This window comes from Thamnophis sirtalis, unplaced genomic scaffold, assembly GCF_051295495.1.
Source record: "Thamnophis sirtalis isolate CommonGarterSnake01/CBP01778 unplaced genomic scaffold, rThaSir2_p1.2 scaffold_4, whole genome shotgun sequence".
In the NCBI taxonomy this organism is placed as follows: domain Eukaryota; kingdom Metazoa; phylum Chordata; class Lepidosauria; order Squamata; family Natricidae; genus Thamnophis; species Thamnophis sirtalis.
In genome coordinates this window covers 119738081-119761681 of record NW_028261384.1, presented here as the reverse complement: position 1 = coordinate 119761681, position 23601 = coordinate 119738081, and the positions used below count along the sequence as shown (strand labels likewise).

At 46.2% G+C, this 23601-nt stretch overlaps 1 protein-coding gene across 1 annotated transcript; it reads right to left on the bottom strand.

Moving 5' to 3' along the window:
* Positions 1 to 1209: 1209 nt before the first annotated feature.
* CA11 (carbonic anhydrase 11 (inactive)) lies at positions 1210 to 18314 on the bottom strand. Its single transcript, XM_014061878.2, has 9 exons — positions 17970 to 18314; positions 17043 to 17117; positions 13421 to 13563; positions 9332 to 9517; positions 7915 to 8010; positions 7730 to 7802; positions 6761 to 6915; positions 6440 to 6605; positions 1210 to 2227 (listed from the first exon to the last, which is right to left on the bottom strand). Exons 1-9 carry the CDS (start codon positions 18058 to 18060, stop codon positions 2193 to 2195), a joined length of 1020 nt encoding a protein of 339 aa, XP_013917353.2. The 5' UTR covers positions 18061 to 18314; the 3' UTR covers positions 1210 to 2192.
* Positions 18315 to 23601: the final 5287 nt, after the last annotated feature.

The window sequence follows — 23601 nt, the reverse complement described above, 5'->3', positions numbered from 1 at the left end:
CCATGATGTCATTGAAGTATTGGTAAAACTTTGGCCCTGGGGGATGAAAATTGCAGGTTGCTTGTTTTGTTTGCACTGTTTCTCCAACTTTATGAAGGTTTCCCACAAAACATTATCATCCAGATTTCCTGTCATTGCTTTAAAAGGAAACTTTCACAATGTCTGGAGGCCTTGATGTTCTACAGATGAAGGAAGAAGATATATTCAAATTCCCTGCTGCAGAAACTCATCTGAACAGCACTAATCTAGATTTACTAATAATTCTGTTTCCAATAATTCTGCAACACCTAACAGAGGCTCATCCCTCTTTCAGGATTGAATTTATTTCATTTGAAAAAGGAGAAATAGTATCTCTCAGCATTTATGATCGTGTTGTTAGGTTTCTTGTGGCATCAATGGCCATAAATGTTATTGTGTCTCTATATAAGAAGGGAGAAAGCTGGGAATTTTCATCGCTTTGCAAAAGAAAAGACAAATGAAGAGAGTTAGATCCATTTCCCCTTCTGTCCAATATGTTATCCCCATTCCCTTTGACATCACAATTTTTATGATGAATCAGGGCACCAAAGTGTGGGGCTGTTAAAAGAAAGTCAAGATGAAAGCCAAGGCTTTGGGCTTGCAGTCCCACCCCTTTTTACACTGTGGTACATACCACATATATAAAAAGGGGGAGGAGGGGCAGCACTTCAATCATGCAGTTGCAGCCACCAATTTTTCTTGGCCCTTCGTGAATGTCTGTGTGACAAATTCCAACATGGTATAAATTGGACCCTGCCACATCAAAGTGACAGATTAAGTCAGGGGTGTTAAACTCAAGGCCCGGGGGCTGGATCTGACCCATGGGGTACTTAGATCCAGCCTGCAGGCCGCCCTGGAAACTTCAAAGGACTGGCTTGCGGTGCCAGTGAAAAACGGAGCTTGGGAGGGCTGTGTGCAGATCTCCCAAGCTCCATTTTCATTAGCAGAGGGTTACAGGAGGTCATCGCAGCCGAAAACAAAGCTCAGGAGCCTGTTTTCAGAGGAAGTGTTCTCGGGCCGCCACAGATGCCCCTGACACAAGTGATGTCGACCTGGCCACTCGCACCTGGCCACCCCCATCCCTCCGAGGTCAAACACAATCCTGATGTGGCCAATCAATGAAATCAAGTTTGATGCCCCTGGATTAAGCCCTTGTCTCAATGAAATAATTTCACTCCAAAGAAAATGAAGTTTGTTTGGAAAACCATTGTTTTTCTCAAGTTAATAATACTCATCAATATTCAAAAGGTGGGTTCGTTTGGCAATAAAAATATTCCCTCTGCTGTTTCACAGTTAGGGGTGTTGAAGGCCATTCAGAATGAAATGATAAGCACAGATTCCATATTTTATCAGTTCTCTCTCACACACACACCCCAGGATAGAGTGGAGAGGGATATCACATTTGTTTTCCACCCCAGATTCTCTCAAGTTTTACCCAGATTAAAGTTCCAAGTTAACTCTTCTTTAAAAGAGCAATGGAAGCTTAGAATTTGTGGGGTTACACACCATGTAATGCAGTTCCCTCCTTTTAAACTTCCTGAGATTAAAGGCATTTTACGCATCAGAGAAAACTATCCCACTATAATTTTGACTCCCAAGGCTCCTGCAGGTCTCAGAATATTGAGGTCCCCAAATAATACTGGGGGTCTCACTAGGACATTATTGAGGATATTCCTCTGCATTTCTAAAGTGCATTCAGTGTTGGGATTACATCTGTCTGCCGGATACACTTTAGCTCAGTATATAATTTGGGTTACATTGCCTCCACCTGACATTTATGACCAATAGAGATTTTGAATAAATTTGATCTCCAGAATAGACAGCATTGCTTTAGCAAGGAGGCAGTGCAAAGATTCTAGTCCTCACACTTCTGGGTGTTCCCGCCATCTTTAAATATTAGGCTATAGCTTTGGGGGGAAGACGTGCCGTATTCTGCAAATTAATAACCCTAATTTCATTGTTTAAGCTTTTGGCAACCCAACCCTATTGTGATCAGAGTTTTCCAAACACCCCAAGGCAAGTATTCCAGCCTGCTTCCCTGGTACCCCACATGTTGCCTTTCCCACAATGGAAGCTGTGGAAATCATTCAGAGATGGGTGGTTGCAGCTTCCTCAGTCGGACATTGAATTTTGAGTGACGGAGACACTCAGACGTTCGGGAGCTTGCACCAAAACTACATGCCTGGTTTGGGAGATTGTGTTCCATCAACTGCAAAAAGAAAAAAGATGGAAGAAAAGAATTAAGACTAAATCTCCTTTGCTTCAGATGCATTCCCTGGGGCTAATCTTTCCTGCCGCCTGCCCCAATCTTGGAAAATAATTTCTTTGCTCATCTGTCTAGGTTCGCTTTAATTTTCATTCTCCCACAAAGCAGGGGAGAGGACTGAGTGACCCAGGCTGCCCCTTTTCATTTCGTAGGATGCCGTTTGGGCCTTTAACCCTCTGCTGTGCCTCTCGCTCCCGTTTCACAAGTTTATGATGCCTTGCAATAGTGCGAATCTGTGCATACAGCGGTGACATTCGGAATCAAGCAGATTTTGAGAATTGTTTTTCAGAAGACACTAGCAGGAGTGTCTTTTAATTATGTTAGTAACCAAAACCTAGCCCAGCCCAGTGCCGGTCCCCAGGTTAACTGTTCTGAGCTCTGAAGGGGCTGGAAGAATGACTGCTTTGTGTGTTGTTCAGAAAAGAACTAGATTAAAAAGGTATTGGGATGTTTGCAGAACAATGAGCTGTGAAAACCCAGCCATAGTTCAGCAGTTCTCAACTTCTCTGATAAATGAAAGATGTGTGGACTTCAACTCCCAGAAGTTGAAGAAGTATAGCTGGCTGGGGAATTCTGGGAGTTGAAGTCCACACATCTTCAAGTTACTAAGAAACACTGCCTTTAAGTATTGGGTGACCAAGACAACACAATATTCTACACGAGCGTCTTTATCAGAGCATCTCAACATCTATGTAGTGTTAAGCAAAGCTAAAGACTTAACAGTTATACAAACCCAGCCTAATAATAAGGAAGAAAACAGTGACTCTGACTTGTTCTTTTCCAAAGCTGTCTCCTTCAGAGTGTAGAGGTACCGTATTTTTCAGCGTATAAGACACACCAAGGTTTTGAAGAGGCAAAATTAAAAAATAAAAGTTTTTGCACTCTGCAAATCTTCCCAAAATGGCTCATTTTTGCAAAAACGGGCCCATTTTTAATCAAAACAAAGCCATACATAGCCTTTAGGAGGCTTATAGAGTCCTGCTGCGGGCTGGGAGGGGGGGGAAACAAGCAAAAAACAGCCCATTTTTGCCCTGCCCAGCTCCTAAGACCACTCTGGAAGCCTCCTGAAGGCTATGCATGGCAATTTTTGCAATGGGGGCGGGGTTTCAGGAGGCCAAAAATGCTGTATTCAATGTATAAGACTCACCCAATTTTTCACCCCCTTTTTTGAGGGAAAAAGGTGCATCTTATACTCCAAAAAATACAGTAGCACTTGACTTACAACAGTTTGCTTAGTGCCCTTTCAAAGTTACAACAGCACTGGAAAAAAAGACTTAAGACTATTTTTCCCACTTACAACACAGTGATGTGATGAAAATTCAGAGGCTTAGCAACTGACTCAGATTTACGACGGTTGCGGTATCCCGAGGTTGTGTGATCACGTTTTTTGATCTTTTGACAAGCAACGTCAATGGGAAAGCCAGATTCACTTAACAAGTATGTTATTAATTTAACGACTGCAGTGATTCACTTAACAACTCTGACAAGGTTGTAAAGTGGAGCAAAACTCACTTAACAAATGTTTCTCACTTAGCAACAGAAATGTTCAGCTCAATTGTGGTAGTAAGTCAAGGACTACCTGTAACACCTACTCTAATGGCCGGCACAAAACTGGAGTTGCTTCCTGAAACGAACATCTCACTGGTTCATCCCTTCCATTCTTCTTGCTCTGGCTTAAATAAGAAAGGAAAACTGACAAGCTTTGGGTAATTTCACCCAAGCCCTTGCACTCAATCCAAAGAGATGCCTTCTGCTAGCTCTTGCAAGCACAACAGGAAAACTTTACCAAAAACATCATGGTCTTTTAGTCCAGGAAAATGGGGGCGTACATTAGGGGTGGGATTGAAATTTTTTAGCAACCAGTTCTCTGCCCGGTTGCTGGGTAGGCATAGGCATGGCCTACTTGGCCTCCTGCATCATGGCCTGGGAGGGCATTTTTGCCCTCACCAGGTTCCAGAGATTTTCCTTGAGCCTCCGGGAGGGCGAAAATGGCCTCCCCCAACCTCTGGGGGCCCTCCAGAGGGCTTCCAGAAGGCCTGTTTTTCACCCTCCCAGAGCCTCTGCGCAGGCCCTGCACTTACCTGGCATCCAAAATGGGCCGCGTGGAGACTCCTGGCAGGAGTGGGGCCAGTCAGTCCTTTCGGCGAACCAGATGTAAAATTAGCATCCAGTTTGCCTGAACCAGTCCGAACTGGTTGAATCCCACCCCTGACGTACATCCATACTGGGATAAGGAAGGAGGGGAGGGGGAAATTGGCCTTTCCTCCTTTTCTTTACAGTTGTCAAGAAATTTATGATCTGTTTGTTTTCTTGCTCCCATGAGTGCAACCATATATGCCCAGCATCCTACCATCCTCCTGTCTTTCTGCCATTTCCCTGCCTAGGCAGGGGGTTGGACAAGTTTGTTTTTCACTTTATTATGTTTCAGCTTGTATATAACTGTAAACTGCCCAGAGTTGGGTCTATGACAACTTGCTATAGCCAACTTGCCATGGCCAACTTGCCACCGCACAGTTCACCGTGTGACAAAAAGTACCCTAATATCGAAGAAATTGTGGAACAGAATTGAAGGATGCCAAAGGAGAGACAAAATGAAATGTGAATGGCAAAAATTAAAATATTTTTAAAATTATTTAAATAATTAAATTGAACTGTTGAATTGCCTTGCAGCAAGTTGACCAGTGGCAAATTGATGGTGGCGAGTTACCCCATTCCACCAGTTACCCTTTGGTAAGATGGGTGGCTAATACATTATATATACACACCTGGATGTCATTGAGCTCACAAAGGCTTTTGAAAATCTGAAAAGCTTAGCTCTTGATGAGGCAGTCATCAAAAATTCTATGCTACAGGGCTGACAAATTATTTCCCAATTGTTCTTATCTTCAGGTTGGGATAAACCATTTTACTTCCCCCAGATAAAGGGCAAAATAGACTCCCCAGTTGCATTTATAAGCCAATTGCGTTGGTTGTTCAAGGTGACAACGTTGCTGGTGACAAGGTGACATCTGAGAGCAGTAACCTAGCTCAGTAATGGAGAACTTTTTTGGCACTGAGTGCCCAAACCGGAACATGCGTGTGCATGTATGTGTGCTGGAGCACCAGAAACCCAAAGGCCAGCGGTACATGCATGTACATGCACAATTCCAGTGCTCCAGCGTGTGCAAAGACCAGCTGTTTGGTGTGCATGTACATGCTGGAAACCCGAAGACCGGCTGGCTGGCACAAACACACACGCCAGCCAGCTAGTCTTTGCATGCACTGGAGCACCAGAAAACCAATGACCAGCTGGCTGGCACCCACATACCTGGTTTTGGTCCATTTTGGGGCATTTTCAGGCCTTTTCAGGCTAGTTTTCGGCAATTTTTGGCCATTTTCCAGGCCATTTTCAGGCTGTTTTCTGGCACTCCAGCATCCACAAAGACAAGCTGTCCACTACGTATGTGCATGCCGGAAACCAGAAGAGAAGTGGCGATGGTGCATGTGCCCACAGAGAGGGCTCTACATGCCACCTCTGGCACGCGTGCCATAGGTTCGCCATTCCGGGTCTAGCTTCTGTGTCAGTGCACACACCCCATGGTATTATAGTTCAAGATCTGGGCTGCAAACATATGCATGATCACTAGGGGGTACTAAAGTGTCAAGAGTTTTTGCATCTCTTTTCTACCACCTGAATATTTGCAGCCCAACTACAGTGGCTCTATTTCAGAGGTGGCAATCTACCAGTTTGGATCGGTTTGCCCGAACTGGTAGTGGAAATCGTGGCTGGCTCCACCCACCCGCCCTGGCTCTATGGCATCCCATTCAGGCCCTTTTTTCACCAAAAGCACATGAGTAGGAGGCTGTGCACAAGCATGGAGGTGGCGCACGCTCCATTTGCGGACCGGTAGGGAAGGTAAGTGAATACCACCCCTGCTCTATCTGTATGAAAGCTGGGGGAAACTCAGGTTTAGATCTTGCTCAGCTCTGAAACTGCCAACTTATCTTGCATTCGTCCCTACCACTCAACCAGATAAGGGACTTAAGAGGGTAGAAAGGAAAAAATATCTTCCACGTTGAGAAACTTTTAGGAAAGCTTAAAAAAGAAGAGAGACGAAGAAGTGGAATGGGAGTGTAAAGGAAGAGCTCTTAACATGGGATTCCTGGGTCACCTACCATGTAGCCTGTAGGAGGCTCCTTTGCAACGTTTAGTGGGGCGCCGTGGGTCTCGGTTGCCCCGAAGGCTTCGGTGTAAAAGGGGTTGGAGAGGTCTCGAGTTGTCACTCATGCTCCGGAAAATTTGAGAAGGGAGGTTCTGACTGAGAAGACGAAGGGAGTGAATCTGGAGAACAGAGGGATGGGAGACAAGTGTTCAAGAATGGTGGAGGACACCAGGAGGACAGCAAATGGGGTCAAAGAGGGCAAGGGAAGGCAGGGAGACAAAAAGAGAATTAAAGAGAATTTGCCCAGCAGTGATGGGCCCTAGGGACCACCTACCTGAACGGAGGTAATATTGATGGGACGGTCAATGAGAATCCAGGTGGCGGTTTCATAGCATGGAGGGGTTGACATGGATCCTTGGTAAGTGATAAAACCAAATGTTTCTGGATAAAGGTCTTCAAGACTCAGATCGTGTAGAAGATAAGCATCATCTGTTGAAATAGGATTCATGGCTACCTTAAGAATGTGGACAGAACTCGGCTGGTGAGATCCATTTAGTTACCGGTTGTGATCTTTTCAAACACTTCCAAAAAACTACCCTGTTTCCCGAAAAATAAGACCTCCCTGGATAATAAGCCCAATTGGACTTTTGAGTGCATGCACTAAAATAAGACCCCCCTGAAAATAAGCCCTCCCCAGAAATATTGCAACACAGCAGCAGCCATGAGGTGATCATGTTCGCTGCCTCCTATACCTCAAAAATAATAAGACACCCCCCCCCAAAATAAGGCCAAGCACTTATTTTGGGGATCAAAAAAAAAACAAGACCCTGTCTTATTTTCAGGGGGAAAGATGGTAATGAATCAGTAAGACATTCATTTCTGAATGCAGATCTTTTTAACATTCATATTTTATTGTGTGTGTGTGTTTTTTAAAATCTTGGCAAAATGTTAATGTATACTGCAAGTCCATGAATGATATGCCATATGTTAAATAAATAAATAAATACTAATGAATAACACATCAAAAGTAGCAATTCTACCATTTGGCCACAGAATCACGTATTCAAAAATTTTCATGCTGTCATAGTCAACAGTTATATCCTCCCTAAATCTTTTGCTGAAGGTAAACAAACTACCGGGCACAGTGAAGCTTTGCTAACTTCAATATTTCAAGAGGAACTCTTATATTATATTAATTCCCACTCGGTCCCCTCCAGTCTTAAAAAATTAAGTTTTCAACGCTCAGCCACCTTTACAAAAACTTCCTTATATGATCCACATCTGTCATGCTGGCTTCACTTACTCTTGTAGGAGATCCGGGTAATCGTTTCTCGGTTTAACAGCCTGGTCAGGAAAGAGTTAGGATTTGGTCCAATCTGCAAATGGAAATCCATCCAAGATATTGCTCCTTACTGCCTGACTTCCCACCTCCTCTCGCCTATTCAAGCCCCACCTGATGTCCCCTAGCAGCCACGGCAAGGCACTTACATTGGCAAAGATAGAAATGACAGCTAAACCATTGGGATTGCGCGAAGCCTCGGAAATATTGGGGTAGAGTTCTTGGTTGTAGTGGATCAACTGCACCTAAGGGAGAGGAAAGAGGAAAAAGTGATTCTTTCCAATTCAGTTTTACTTAGTGAAAGTAATGTGATAAATGGCTTTGGAGAAAGGCTATTTGAAGGATTGCCTCTCCCCTATCGTATTTACCCAGGTCACCGGGATGGGAAGTCAGGAAATGCTATAGGCCCCATCCACCGTAGTAGTGATGTACAATTGATGAGACCACGAAAAAGGGCCTTCTTGGTGGTGGGCCCTCTCTAGGGAACATCATTCCCCCCAAAGTATGATTGGGCTCCCCATCCTGTTGCTTTTCCAAAAGGCCCTGAAGATGAGGTTTTGTCAGGGGACCACAAATGGAGGCAGGGCCCATCAAGAGGTTGATTTGATTGTGTTGCTGATGACATGGGTGGGATGGAGATTTGTGGGGTTTTACGCTGCGGATTTGTAATGTTGTGAGCTACTCAAAATTCACCTCTGTATGAGTTAGCCAGCTATATACATTTATTTAATAAACAAGTAAGTAAATAAATGAAAAAATACTTTCTCACTTCTCCAGATTCAGAACTGTTTAAAATTGACTCCAAAATTTGTATCTCTTCTTAATTCATACTCCTTGAAACATTTGTTTTTATTCACAGTTCTGCTTAATGAGTTATTGCAAACAATTCTTCCTAATGTAGTGCATTTTTGTACTATCATGGTCTGGTATTAAAAGTTCTCATTAGATGAAGACAAGGAGCAAAAGGAAATAAACCTCGTGCAGCTAAGCCCAACAATATTTCTGAGTTGATTTGTGTATTGCTTACCCAAAAATGTGAGATAAATTTGCATTCTAATACAAGCGAAACTAATTTTTATCTCAGTGCCAGTATGTATGCGCTGGCCCTGTTTGCATAACTTATTTAAATGACTGAAGCTAATGGGTAGCTGAACACTACAATGCAGTCAACTGCAGAGCTATGGGAGATTAATTTTAGCCCAAGAAAGCCCTGAGGTTGTTTCAAACTAAACTAACTCTTCCTCATCGGCTGAATCACACATACAAAAAAGAGAGGGCTATCAAGAGGTAGGTTACCCACTCTTCTTGCACCTAACAGAAAGTCCTAGAGTGGCCAATGTAAAAAAAAAAAAAGAACTTTTCTAGGTCTCTCTCTCTCTCTCCCTCCCTTCCTCTCTCCTTCCCTCCATCTCTCTCCCCCCTCCCTCCCTCCTTTTCTTTTTTTTCCATCTTGCAGATTTTGATCAACCTCACCCTCCCATCAACATCCCTGAGGCAACCTTAAGTAAATCTGCAGAGGACACCTTCAGTGGTGTTACTCCTGTTTGAACCAAGAGTTGTATTCACCTCAGCAGAAAAGCTGTCACCATCTATCCGGTGTTCCGAGCCAAATCCATCTTCACTGCCAAAATGCAGCCTTATTTCTTGGAGCCGGTGACTATACGGCAGAGGTCCTCCTGAAACATTAACCAGTTGTACCGGATCTGGACGAAAAGAGACATGCCTGCCGGTGTTGTACATGGTGCCACTAATCTGCAGGAGAAGACAATAGTGACAGTGGAGGCTGTTTCTGTATCACATACTGGATAACCAGATGATCTGCTCCTTCCAGAATCCCCTGAAGCTGCCATGTGAGCATCTTCTGCTAAACTTACCCTAAAAAGGAAAGGTCAACGATTGGGAGGGAAGTTCTTTACCAGCGCTGGATAAAAAGTGAGCATCATCACCACCTAATTCAAGGAAGCAGGCATCACCTTCTTCCTCAGGGGCATTAATCAACTTCCAAATCCAATTGCTTATCCCACCTCTAACCGTCTGAAGAAGCCAAAGTAACAACTCAATTTGTGGCCGGTCAGACTCCAACCTCAATCTGCAAGGCTGAAAAAGCATCCAGATCAACCTGAAGACCATGTCCTATTGCCTTCTACCACAGCGGAAGGAGCATGAGCAGTGAAATGTTTAGCACACTGGTCGGGGCACTCCAAGAGGACATCTTCAGTCCCATTTTGTCCCCGAAGGGTGCAGGTTGCCTTCAAGAGGGCCACTTTATGGCATTCCATTGTGGAATGGGACAACTCGCCATGGCCAACTAGCCACAGGACAACTCATTGCGGACAATGCAACAATTCAATTTAATTATTTGAACGCATTTAAAAAATAATTGAAATTTTTTCATTCATGTATTATTTATTCCCTCCTTTGGCATCCTTTAACAATCCCATTCGTCTATTTCTTCAACATGTAGCTCTTGTCTCACGGCGAGTTGTCCTGCGGTGAGTTGGTGGGTCTTCAAAAATTTTAACCGGTTTTCTGCCCTAATGACTGACTGGGTGGGCATGGGCTCGGGGGTGTGTGTGTCATGTGACTGAGTGGGTGTGGCCAACTCGGTGTCAGTCACAGCAAGGTGGAGGGGCGCAGGCAGGCCGAAGCAGCGGTGGCTAGACCTACCTTTGCGCAGCAACAGCAACGGTGATTCTCTGACGCCTCATCTCTTGCTGGGCCTTTTTAAAAAGGTTTTTGCAGCAAGAAATGGCTACTTCTGGCCTTTGTTGGTGCAGCTGGACACAGGACGCCGCCTCAAGACGCTGGCCTGCAGCAGCTGCCTCTTTTTCAGCACAAGAAGCCTACAGCAGCCACCCCTTTGCTGGCCGGAACCAACGCGGCAGCGGTGGCTGCACTCTTCTCACGCTGGCAAAGAGTGGCAGCTGCAAGCTTCTTAGTGGTGGTGGGGAATGGTGAGGCTTGGCCACCTTTTGGGGCCCTGCTCTGGGCTGCTGCCTGCTCGACCTTCGCTCCGCCTTGGGTCCCACATCCAGCCCGTGACAAGGGACATGCCGCTTCCAGACCTGCCCGGCCAGTGGATGGGCAAGTGGATGGCCCTCAGGGGAGGCATTTTCTCTCAGGCCTCCTACCCAGAAGGCCCTGTGGAAGCTGAAGCTGGGCCTGAAAGGCTGCCGAGCCTCGCTGTGTGTCGCCCCCCTGCCCACCGAGGCAGTCATTTAGCGGAGCACAGCAAACCCAGGGTGGATCTTCTTTCCTTGCCTTCAGCCTTACCTTCTAGCCCATGGGATTTGCACTGTTCTCACGGTGGCGGCCTGGCAGGGGGCAGAGGCCGCAGGGAAGGCCACAGCCAGGGACTGGTGCGTCCCCTGGGCCCTGACCCGAGATGAAGCCGAGCAGGTGATATGCAGGTGGTAGGATGGTGAGAGTGAAACCTGAAAGGCGGTCAAGCCAAACCATATCCTCCTCAAGGCGGCCCATCAGCCGAGTGTCTTACCTTTGTGGGCAGCCACACTGAGCAGAGAAGGCAAGGTGCGGAGATCAGCTGGACCGCATGGTCTGGGTGAGTGAGCCAGAGAGTAGCTGGGTGCAGCTGTGACTTGGGCCACCAGCCAAGATGGGCAAGGTGAGATAGGGTGGGGTGGGGCAGAATGGGGTTGGCGGGGCCAGCCAGCGGTGGAAGTTTGCCAAATTGCCAAATTGCGCAGAATCATAACAACCAGTTTACCCAAACCTGTCCGAACCGGCAGCAGCCCAACTCTGGCTGTAGTGAATTGTCATAGATCAGAGGTGCCACTTGATTTGAGGGCCACATCAGGGTTGTATTTGACCTCGTGGGTATGTGTGTTGGGGTGTGGCCAGCTCAACATTTATTTTGTCTGCGACAGTCTGCTGCAGCCTTTTGACAGCAAATGCGGAGCTTGGGGGGTTGCTTGTTGGCCCCCCTGAGCTCCGTTTTTGCTGGCAGAGGGTTGCAGAGGGCCATTGCAGCTGAAAACGGAGCTCCATTATGGATGTGGTCATCTATTAAATATCAATTCATTCCACATTGCCAAAGACTAACGCTCCTTAGGGCGTTAGTCTTGCAATCTCCTTCACTTGGACATGTAAAATGGCACTTTCTCTACATATCAGCTTCCTTCTGTGATGTTTGGGTCTGGACAGTTGAACTTTGGTTGGTTACAGATCATCAAATGAGCATCTATGATAATTTGGCTACTCAACAAGTTCAGTTTATGGTTCACTACGACCTGTTAACAATCCCAGCGCCCTTGAGATGTGACAAAAACAACTGGCAGCATTCTGGTGAGGGCAGAAAAGATGTTAATGCTTTTCCCTAACCAGGCAAGTGGAAAGCAAAAAAACCCCTGGGATAAATTGGACTTATGAAACTCTTTAAACATTAAGCTTGATCTAACAACATGCAGTTTCTGTGTTATATAACATAGTGTTGGAGCGGTCAAAGGTGTTGGGCTTGGAGAGGGCTTCCAGTTCTCCTTCAGACATACAAGGCCCCTGGGGGACTTTGGGCCAAGTTGGACTTTCCCCAAAGTGGGGGAAAATAGGAAGGAGTGTTACATATACTGCCTTCAATTCATGAAGGAATGGCAGAATATAAAGGTGGCCTTTGACTTACAACTATGTGTTTAACGACTATTCAGTCTGTACCAGTGGGATTCTACTGATACAGACTGGTTCGGGTGAACCTGTAGCACTGAAGATCATCTGGGAGCCAACCAGTTCGCTCCCATGAGCAAGTGGAGACCTACTTTTATCTGTTTTACTTCCCAAGCAGTAATCCGAAATGTAAGTATTCTGTAGGCTGTGCATGCATGCTCAGCAAACTAGTTGTTAAACCTGTAGGAGCCCACCCCTGGTTACAGCGGCATTTTAAATAACGTTTTATGACCAGTTCTCACACTTATGTTGCAATATCCCCAGGATCCAAATTCAGGCATTTGGCAAATGGTACATAATTACAAGAGTTTTGCAACATTCTTGGGTGATGTGATTGTTGCTTAACTGCATTGATTCACTTAACAACCAGGGCAAAATAGTTCATTAAAATTGGGCATGAATTCCTTAACAACCACCTTGCTTAGCAACCAAAATCCTGGTCTCAATATGGTCATAACTCGAGCACTACCTGAATTTCCCCTTTATTGCTGGAATGCCATTCTTTCCCCACAGCCTACAGCCAAAGAAAGGAACCTCAGAGTGATTGAAACATCTTTAGGAACTCTGGGCCCTTGGAGGGATTGGGAAGGAGTGGATCTTCCCAGGACTTTAGTAGATTCATCTTTGCACACCACCTTGGGGATTTAGCTGAGGAGGGCGAAACAAAAGGGTTGATCTCCGGTTCTGTCACTAAGTAATATAAGAAAATCTGGAATGAATCCAAATTGTTTCAATGCTGGGTGAAGTTACTTGCACTTAGGTGCTACAGAAATTAGCCATTAGTGCAACTCATTTTGTTTTATGATAATGGCTGCACTCCTGGAGTCACCGATGCTTGGGAGGATAGCCCTCCCCAAGCTGGTGCCCTCCAAAAGGCTTGGAGAGGCAATTCCCCAAATGCACCTTTTGCAGAGAGCCTCAGATAAGGAAGGCTGAGCTGGGAATTATTTCCCATCAACCTTAGAGACCCAGACCCACCTTCTTTCCACCAATGCTCAGTCGGAGAGGAGGCAGGAAGGGATCAAAAATCATTTGACTTGTGTTGACATCCACAGGAGACTGGCGTTTGCCAATGGCACAGAGGCTCCACGCTGAATTCACAAGACCCCAGAACGGAGGACCTAAAAAGAGAGAGAGAGAAAGAGACACACACAGAGAGAGAGAGAGAGAGAGAGGGAGGGAGGGAAGGAAATAAAAAACAAACATATTCTCCCAGCCAAGAAAATATTTTTATCTCTGGTTCTCTAGGGTGCAATTATAGACAAGGGAGAGTGTTGGCATCAAGGGAGCCATTCAGCAAATGCACCTCTGTGTATGTGTTTGTGCGTGCGTGTGCATTTGTTTGAAAACAGCCTCCAATGTGTGTGGGCGGGTGAAGGAAGATTACAAGCACTTCAGTGTGTTTCCTCCTCATCTGGTTGCATCTATGCACACAGATAATATAAAGAAACACAATATAGACAAGAAGCTGGATGGAACTGCAAATCAGTGTAGGATTAAATCTGAGGCACTGAAGGATGGCAACGGGGCAGTGATGTTGGAAATGGCCACATTTCCCTGAAGACCCTCCGGTACTTGCAAATATAAAATCGGCAGGGGAAACATGTGTCTCCAATTCCCAGGACCATTCCCGAGGTGCCTTAGGAGATTATCACTGAGTAGGCATGATATTGTGTCAGTTCTTGGATTGCCTCAGTCAGTCCCAAATGGACGTTTCCCAGTTGTGCTAACTGCAATGTCCATCATCCCCAGCCCAAGGATTATAGGAGCCATACGCCACAAGGAGGAGAAAGACTTGTGCTATTTTGACAGAATGCAAATTGTCATCAGGTGGTGCATTAGAATCAATACACACAAACTGTACACACCGAAGTAAATGTGTGTGCCTGCACAAATATAGAGACTTTTAGTATCCTCTCTGGATGCCTGTTTTTTTAAACAATAAAAGAAAAAAAAATGTGTGTGCATGCCATTTAGTCAAACTATGTTTCTAGGCTGTCTTTCCTGGGCATACTTCATTTTTTGTATGTGCGTTTGCTGGCTTGATTCAGTCCCAGCCCCTCGGTGGTTCTGGCAGTTTTTTGTATCCTCATTTATATGTGTATACTTAATTATTAATTTTTTTCCCTTTCCAATCAGAGCTTTGCCTGTTCTTCCTTCTGCCACCTTCCTCCAGGCAGGTCCAGCGGGTGGGGTGATGGAAGGAGAGAGCCCCCTGTTTTTTTGCCCCACACTCACAAGCCCACCCCATCAGCCCAGCCACCCAGCCACCCACCCATCTACTGTGACTGTTTCTCTTCGCCTCCTGTTCGCTGCATTGCTGGAACAAGCAAGGGAGATATTAAATATTAATGCAGCCTCTTGCAGTTGCCAAGCTGAGCCCATCCCCCCACCTTAGCTCTGCACTGTGTACAGCTGCGGCGCAGTAGCGCTCTCCCCCCAGCCGCGTCCCCTCCCTCGCAGGAAGACCACAACAACGTCTCTCTTCCTCTTCCTCGGCACCACCACCCTTGGGACTCTGCGAGGCGTCCCCAGCCTTCGACGCGGAGAAGGGTCACCCGTGAGGCAGCTGTTCTCCTCTGGCCTTCCCTCCTAATGGGCTGCCTAGAAGAGGTGCCAAAATTCCTCGCAGAGGAAACCCCACTCCTGAGCTCAGAATAAATTATGCAGATGTGCTCCAAATTTGCATGGGCTAAACCTGCCTAAAACAGAAATGGGGAATTGATTTCCCCTCCACCGCCATGTTTGGAAGTTTGGAAGTAGCCCTGGAGGGGAAGGAGGAAGGGAAAGTGATCTAATCCTGGCTGAGAAAAGAGATGGAACAGGGATGATAGAGGGAGGAAAGCCACCAAGGCTTCCAAACAGAAGGGTGAGAAACCAACCAGCAGTCCATTTCTGATCCAGGGAAATATTCTCACGGACACCCAAAGGAATCTATCCAAAATCAATATTGTGGCCACCACCATATAATAAAAACATCACTCTTTTTTTTTAATGTGTGTGGCATAGGTAGCATAATATAAAAGGGGTGGGAGCTTGGAGCATATGACTATGGCCAACATAATGAATGTGTGTCCCCCTCCCCTCCCCAGAAACACTGTTGCCTACACCCATTCCCCTCTATTATCGAATGCTGCCTGTCCTTGGACACACTGTTTTATGTCGACTGATAGGATAGAAATAAAGGAAGTGTTAAGTAAAGCAAGTGTTGAATTTATTAAAGAGCCAATTTGCAAGACTGTGTTGGCTTTGGCTCAGATATAGAAAGCGGCAAACTTTGAAAATTGGGCGTAGGAATGTCATCCCAGGAGCAAAATGTCTTAACCAAGAATATGGTCCAGCAATCCAGTTCCTTTATCAACCTGCTGCTCTGTTTCACTCCCTCATCATTCATTTGGTTATTATTTCCTATAGACCTCAGCTTAGGACTGTCTGCAGATATAAAATTACCTGCTGGGTCAGAGGATTTTCATCCTTCCATAATTGGAATAATACATGACAGTTCCCCATTCTCTGCCCCCCCACCTTTTATTTTAGGCAAGCTTAGATGGGTCAGTGTAAAGGGTCATTTCGGGCTGGCAGGCCAATGTAATAAGCCTTGTAGTGGCCCACAGCTTCAGCAATCAGAGGAATGCCTCTTCTTATCATGGAAGCATCTCCAGTTCACCCAAAACAAAAATAAATATTTAAACAATTGATACACAGTCTGCTTTCTTGGTCCTTCTAACCTTTGTAATGACAAGGAAAGCTAAAGGGTTGGGGGGGGATTGACTTTCCTAGAGCCTTTGTAGGAACTGTCATATTAATTTCTTGGCAATGATACTGGGGTTGTTGGCCATTGCCCCATCTTGGAATTTATTTATTTTTTATTCTCCAGACTAGCCAAATTCTTTAGAATTTCCTAATAGTCCACTCTGCAAATACAAGTCAGGTCCAATTCTGCTAAGCCTTTTGAAATTAGCCAAATTTGACTTGGTGCTGCCCCCTAGCCAAGCTTTAAGAGTGTAAGAAGCTCCTTTAAATAATTTCAAATGATTGGGTCATTTGTCCCCAAACCAAGCAAAATGCAAATATGTTAGTCTACATTTCCCCATAATTTCCATGCCATCAGAGAATCTCGGGAAAGATCGTCCAGCACATCTGGATGGCACCATGTTGGAAAAAGCCAACATCAAGAGTTCCCAGCATAAGTTTTCTTGTCAGTCACTCTTTGAACCTTTTAGCTGGAATTCTGAATCCAAAGCAAGTGTTTTCTGCTAAGCCCTCTTTGAAATCATCAGCCAAAAAGAGAAATACCAGTTCAGACTCAGCTACAGATCTTTATAATATTCTGTGGCTGGGAACCATAGAGCATTGAGTCAATAGGATGTTGTAACAAAAAATAATAGACATATACATGAGGGATAGTCAGTGGCCCCAATGAATGTTTTGATCACAAGAAAAGTCAATTCATGGCAAATATCTCCCCCATGAAGAGGTCACAGACCTAAAAAGAATACCTAGGATGAGAACCTCAAGAGGTCATTTAAAGAAGACAAGCTACTCTCTGTTCTTTGGAGCTTTCCCCACAACCACTATCCAGGCATGGAGAATTTTGTACCTGGCACAAAGCTTCCGTGAAGTGTTTCTTTGTATGCCCACCAGTCCTCATAGGTTTTTGCAGGAACAAATTGCACTAGAAAAAGGAGGGAGGAGAGGAAAATGAAAAGGGGAAAAAAAAAGGTAAATTAGCAAAAGCAGATGGTGAGAGGACTGGAGCAAAGAAATGTCATATGTATCTTTCTCTCTGTTTGCCACTCCTTGTCATAAAGATTATCCAAAGTTCTTCTCCTTCTCTTTGTCCTTCCTTCCTAAACAGACTTGTCCAAAGCCCAAACTGAAAATGCCGAAATGTGGAACCCCGGGGCTGGCAGGCTACCTCCCTCCCCAGCCATGGGAAAAGATCCAAAAAAACGAGAACAAATCAAGGCTACTCCCCAACTGTATGAAATACGGATAAAGAAACTTCACATGCTCAGAGACACTTTTGCCTCTCTATAGGTGCCACTTCTTCAGGTTCGTGTCCCGAGGCTGGGGCGGTGGAACAGCACAGGTGTGATCTCAGCCTGGGGATCAATTTAAGCGGCTGCTGATCAGGTGTTGGGAAAGGTGCATACAGCAGATGGATGAAGAGCGAGAGGGAACGGAAAGAACGTGACGGAGAAAATCTTCCCCTCAGAACAATTGATTTCATCTCTGATTAGCCAGTGTCCATAAAGGAAAGGGTCTTTTTTTATGCACGAGGGAGGGAGGGAGGCAGACGCACCCACCTGCTCCCAAAATCTGAATGGAAAAAAATTGTGCATATATATATAGAGATCGGGGGCAGAGGTGAGAGAGTTACCCCTGACTGTGATTCCACTGGGACTGGCTTCCTCCTTTTGTCCATCCTTTCTTTTTACAACAAACAATTCAATCTCCCACCTACCTCCCCAGCCAAAAAAACATTCCAAGCTAATTGCCCCCCCCCCTCTTTTCTCTCTCTTACCAGCCATACAAGTTGCTCTCAGTAGCAGCAGCAGCAGCAGCAGCCCCGGCGCTCCCAGCAGACAGAGTCCCCTGCCAGCTCCGGTCCACATCCTGGTGGGTCAGGAGGGGGCTTACAGCCGGAGCTGCCCCCTCCTCAGCATCCCGCGGCAAAGACCCCCGTTCGCAGCCTCCGGAGAGAGAGACGGAAGTCGAGCTTCCTGGCGACCGGCCCTTATGCGCCCCGCGAGCGAGCCCTCATCCTCGGAAGCCCCCTGCCCTTTCCATGCCCTCTCACTCTCCGGCTCCCTAGGTCTCTTTCCTCGACGCCTCCATCTTCATCTTCCTCCTCCTCCCCCTCCCGCCCTTTCTCCTGGGGGTACCACCAACTCCCCCCACCCCACCCCCCCACGCCGCCCACGCCAATTAGATGCGGAAGATGCTCGGGTGGCGTCCGGGGAAGCGAAGGAGCTCCGGCCGTGAAGAGTTTGCGCGCCGGGGAGAGGGGGGCGAGCGTGTGGAAGAGCTGCCCCCCTCCGCCGCCTCGTCCCCCCCCTCGAGGCGCCGGAGTGGCGGGACTGCCCGCTCCTCGACTGGGGGCGCTGGCGCTGGATCCGGAGGGTGGCGGGAAGGAGACGCCGCTGCTGCCCGCGAGGCGCCCTTAACTTTACTTCTTTCTCGCTATCTTTTCTTTTCTTTCTCTTTCTTTCTTTCCCACCGCCTCTCCTTGCCTCCCCGCGGACTAGCCTCTTCCGCGCTGACCCCTCTTCTTTCCCCGGCTTACCTTCTGCTTTCCCTCCCCTCTGCTCTTCCCGCTTTTCTTTCTCCACCTGTCTTCCCCCCCCTTTTTTTCTTATGTTTCCCCTTTCTCACTCTTCCTTTTCTTCTTCCACCTTCCCCTTCTCTGCAATCCCTCCTTCAGCTTTTTCTCTGCTGTCCTCCTCAGTCGTTCTTCTTTCTCCCCACTTCTTCTTATTTGGAGGGGAGGTTCCTTGCCTTATCTCAGATCTCCCCCCCCCCCACTTCCCTCTCTTTCTCTCTCTTTTCCTCTCGGGCTCCTCTTCTCTTATTCCTCCCTTGTCTGTTTTTCTCTCTCTTCCTTCTCTGCATCTCCTAGCCAAAGCAGCCTCCCCCCCTTTCTCTCCCCCCCCCACTTCTAAAATGCACAGATCTTCTCTCTCTTTCCCTTCCTCACACCCAGGGGACCCGGAGAGATGCAATTGAGAGAAGGAGGGAGGGGGGGGAGAGGAAGATCTTTTAAGGTGGATTGGATAGACCGGTGGTTTCCCCGAAATTGTGATCTCAACTTACTTAGATGCAGTGAGATAACATTTCTCTTATCCATTATGTCATTCCAGGGGAGAGGCTGAGTAGTTTGCCCAACAAAGATGCCATCTTACTCCATTGTTGCAGAAAAGGCACTGGGAAAGATGGGTGAGAATCAGGCTGTTAGCCCTAAAGCTGATTCATAGGGACATAAACTAGAGGTCACCAACTGGAGAACTCTGGACCAATTTGGCTCTTGAGCGGTTTGGCCAGCACAAATTGGAAGCAAGGGAATCTCTAGCAAAGGATAAGAGGATGAAGATGAAACTCAAATACTTTGGCGTCCTAATGAGAAGGAAGGACTCCCTGGAGAAGAGCCTAATGCTGGGAAAGGAAGGGCGAAAGAAGAAGGGGACGACAGAGAATAAGGTGGCTGGATGGAGTCACTGAAGCAGTAGGCCTGAGCTTAAATGGACTTCAGAGGATGGTAGAAGACAGGAAGGCCTGGAGGAATGTTGTCCATGGGGTCGCACACAACTTCACAACTAACAACAAAGCAAAGTATAAATTAGCATCTCCAGTGCCTACATGACTGCAAATTGCCCACCACTTCTCAAAACCCTTGCAATGTGAGCTTGAAGGCACAAAACAATTTGGAGAGAAGAGTTTTTCTACCAATAATGAGAATATATGTAGCTCGGAGTTGAACTGTGGGCTCCTCAGTGCTCTCTCAGTTTGGCTGTTTTCCTGCAGACCTTTCATTATCCAACGAGGTAACATCATCAGTGCAAACCCCCATTTCTTTTAGCACTGATGATGTTACCTAGTTGGGTAAAGAAATGTCTTTAAGAGAACAACCAAGCTCAGAGAGCGCCAAGGACCAAGAACTATTTCTACCTGAAAATGGGCCACGAGTGTCCTAGAGTGGGGTGGGTTTTAAAAAAAATGTCAAGATGGCAGCTGCAAGTTTGGGATAACAGCTTTTTTTAAAAATGTCACAAATGTGTGGAGAAGCCAAAACAGCTTCCGAGGAAAGTGAATGTACTAGGAAGATGGTGGTCTAGGGCAGGCGTCAGCAAACTGCAGCTCTGGAGCCGCATGTGGCTCTTTCCTTCCTCTGCTGCGGCTCCGTCACCGGTCGGTGCCACAATTTTGAGAGGAGCTTCCGGTGTGGGGGGCGGGGGAGAAGCACAGTGCGCCAGGAGAAGACTCTATGGCAAGGGGAGGGTTTTCCAGTTGTCTCCACAATTGACAGGACTTTTGTTTATGACAGGTAGAGGAAAAAGTACGCCGCGCTAGGAGGAGACTCTATGGTGGGGGAACTGAACTTCCGGTCAGCTCCAGAATTGAACAGGGGGCTTCCGGTTAGGACTTTTGTGGCTCCCGGTGTTTTCTGTGGGAAGGTTTAAGGTTTTATTTAATTTGTATGCCGCCCTATTCCCGAGAGACTCAGGGCAGCTAACAATCTGGAGGGGAGGGGGCTACAAAATAAAAATAAAAGACAAACCATTTAAAATAGAGCAACAGTCGTAACCTCGGATGGGGCTGGAAAATTCAGCCCCAGGCCTGCCGGAACAGCCAGGTCTTAGTTGCTTTGCGGAAGGCCGGAAGGGTGGGTCCAAATGGCTCTTTAAGTATTTAAGTTTGCCGATCCCTGGTTAGGACATACTTGCATTCTTTTTGTGCCTAAAATCTCAGTTACTGATTGCAAACTATCCTGTCTTTTTATTATGCCTTAAAATTGATATATTTGCTTAGGGGTGTATTCTGTTCCAAATCAATAAAATGAATCTTCTTTTTTGTGGATTTATAATTGCCATACTTAATGAAGCTATAGCGTGAGTGCAAAAGAGATGTTATAGATAGTTCTCGACTTAACAATAGTTCATTTAGTGACCGTTCCAAGTTACAATAGCACTGAAAAATGTGACTTATGACCATTTTTCACAGTTACAATCTTTGCAGCATCCCCATGATCATATGACCAAAATTCAGATGCTTGGCAACTGACTCATACTTATGACAGTTTCTGTGTCCCAAGATCATCAACTTTTGTGACCTTCTCACAAGCAAAATCAATGGAAAAACCAGAGTCACTTAGTAACCAGTGGTTTACTAAGAAAAGTCATAAAATGGGGCAAAACTCACCCAACAAAGAAACTTTGGGCTCAGTTGTCGTAAGTTGAGGATTACCTGTATTTTGTCATCTTCAAAATGCAGCTAAGCAACAACAAAGGGTGATTTGAATTAATAGTACCAGAAATCACGCTTTAAAAGTATGGATCCTAGATCAGTCTACATGCTTATTTATTTAACCTGTATCTTCCCTTTTCCCCATGGAGTTCAAAAGAGTCTCTGGATGAGTGCACAGAGCATAGTAGGCCAGTGTTTCTCAACCTTGGCAACTTGAAGATGTCCGGACTTCAAATCCCAGAATTCCCCAGCCAGCATTCACTGGCTGGGGAATTCTGGGAGTTGAAGTCCAGACATCTTCAAGTTGCCAAGGTTTGAGAAACACTGATAGTAGGCTAATGGGATTGTCTAGTTTGTGGCTCAATATTTGTTACCCTTTATGGTTAGTGGTTAATTTACAGTTCAATGGGTTGCGTGAATCCAAACAATTGAATTAATGTAAAAAGCCATGGCTGTCATCCCTAATTTGATTCATTTGGACGTCTTGCTTGTCATGGCTGAGTTCCAACTCATTGCAAGCTTCCCATGAGGTAGGTTGAAACTGATCCAAGGACTTCTGAAATAAAAGTTGGATTTAGTCCAGAAGATCTCCCATGTATCATTCTAGGACAGAGTTTCTCAACCTTGGCACCTTGAAGATGTGTGGATTTCAACTCATAGAATTCCCCACTGTAGCCAGTTGGCTGGGGAATTCTGGGAGTCGAAGTCCACACATCTTCAAGTTGCATGGTTGAGAAACACTGTTCCGGGGCCTTCTGGAATCAACCAGCTTAGAAATTCAATGAAAAAAACAAAATCACTTGCAGTCTATTTCTTTCAGAGAATGAAAGACCTGGACATGAGAACATCACCCTCATGGGAGATCAAATGCAGGTTCTCTGGAAGATTAATATTCCCATTGATGAGGCAAGAAAACATAAGATACTGTATGTTCATTCCATGAAGATTCTGGAGGGCTAACAGATTTAGGGGCCAATGGTGCGTAGTGTGTGAATTGCATCATGTAAAGCAGAGGTGTCCAACCTTGGGAACTTTTAAGACTTGTGGACTTCATTACCCAGAATTCCCCAGCCAGGATGTCCTGCCTATGGCTGGTGTGGAATTCTGGGAGTTGAAGCCCACAAGTTTTAAAAGTTGCTGAAGTTGGACACCGCTAATCTAAAGACTTTGAAACAATAGCAGTAGACTTAGACTTATATACCGCTTCATAGGGCTTTCAGCCCTCTCTAAGCGGTTTACAGAGAGTCAGCATATTGCCCCCAACAATCTGGGTCCTCATTTTACCCACCTTGGAAGGATGGAAGGCTGAGTCAAACCTGAGCCGGTGACATTTGAACCGCTGAACTGCTGATCTAGCAGTAGCCTGCAGTGCTGCATTTAACCACTGCGCCACCTTGGCTCTTATAATCAGGCATTTTTGAAGGACAGAAAAACTACGACTGGTCTCTCCCTTCTTGCCCCTCCAAAGCCTTTATAGGTAGTCCTCAACCTATAGCCTTATATCTGAAAAAGGAGGCTTATAGCCTGGATAGGTTTGTCCCCCTGTGGTCACATGACTGCACTTTGGGCACTCAGCAACACAGCTGCATTTATGACTGTTTGCCACATCTCATGATCACGTGGCCTTGCTTTATGATGGTCAAATTGTCAATTGACCACCACAAGGAACACTATAAATTCACGTGGGTCACATGAGTGACCTGTTTTACAACCACTATGACTCACTGAGAACAATTAATCAGTGGAACGACTTGCCTCCAGAAGTTGTGGGTGCCCCAACACTGGAGGTTTTGAAGAAGAGATTGGACAACCATTTGTCTGAAATGGTATAGGGCTGTGATGGTGAACCTATGGCATGCATGCCACAGATGGCATGTGGAACCATATCTGCTGGCATGGCAGCCATCAGCTCCAGTGCACATGCACATGTCAGCCAGCTAGTTTTCGTCCTCCCCAAGCTTCAGGAAAGCCTCCGGAGCCTGGGGAGGATGAAAACAGCCTCCCCAGGGCCCCCAGAAGCCCTCTGGAAGCTGGAAATGGATCATTTCTGAACTTCTGGTTGTCCCATTGGACCCATTTTTCACCCTCCCCAGGCTCCAGAGGCTCTCCTAAAGCCTTGGGAGGGAGAAAATGGCCTCCCTCAGCCCCCTCCCCAGGAAATACCAAGCTCAGCTTGGAGGCGAGCAGTGCGTGGG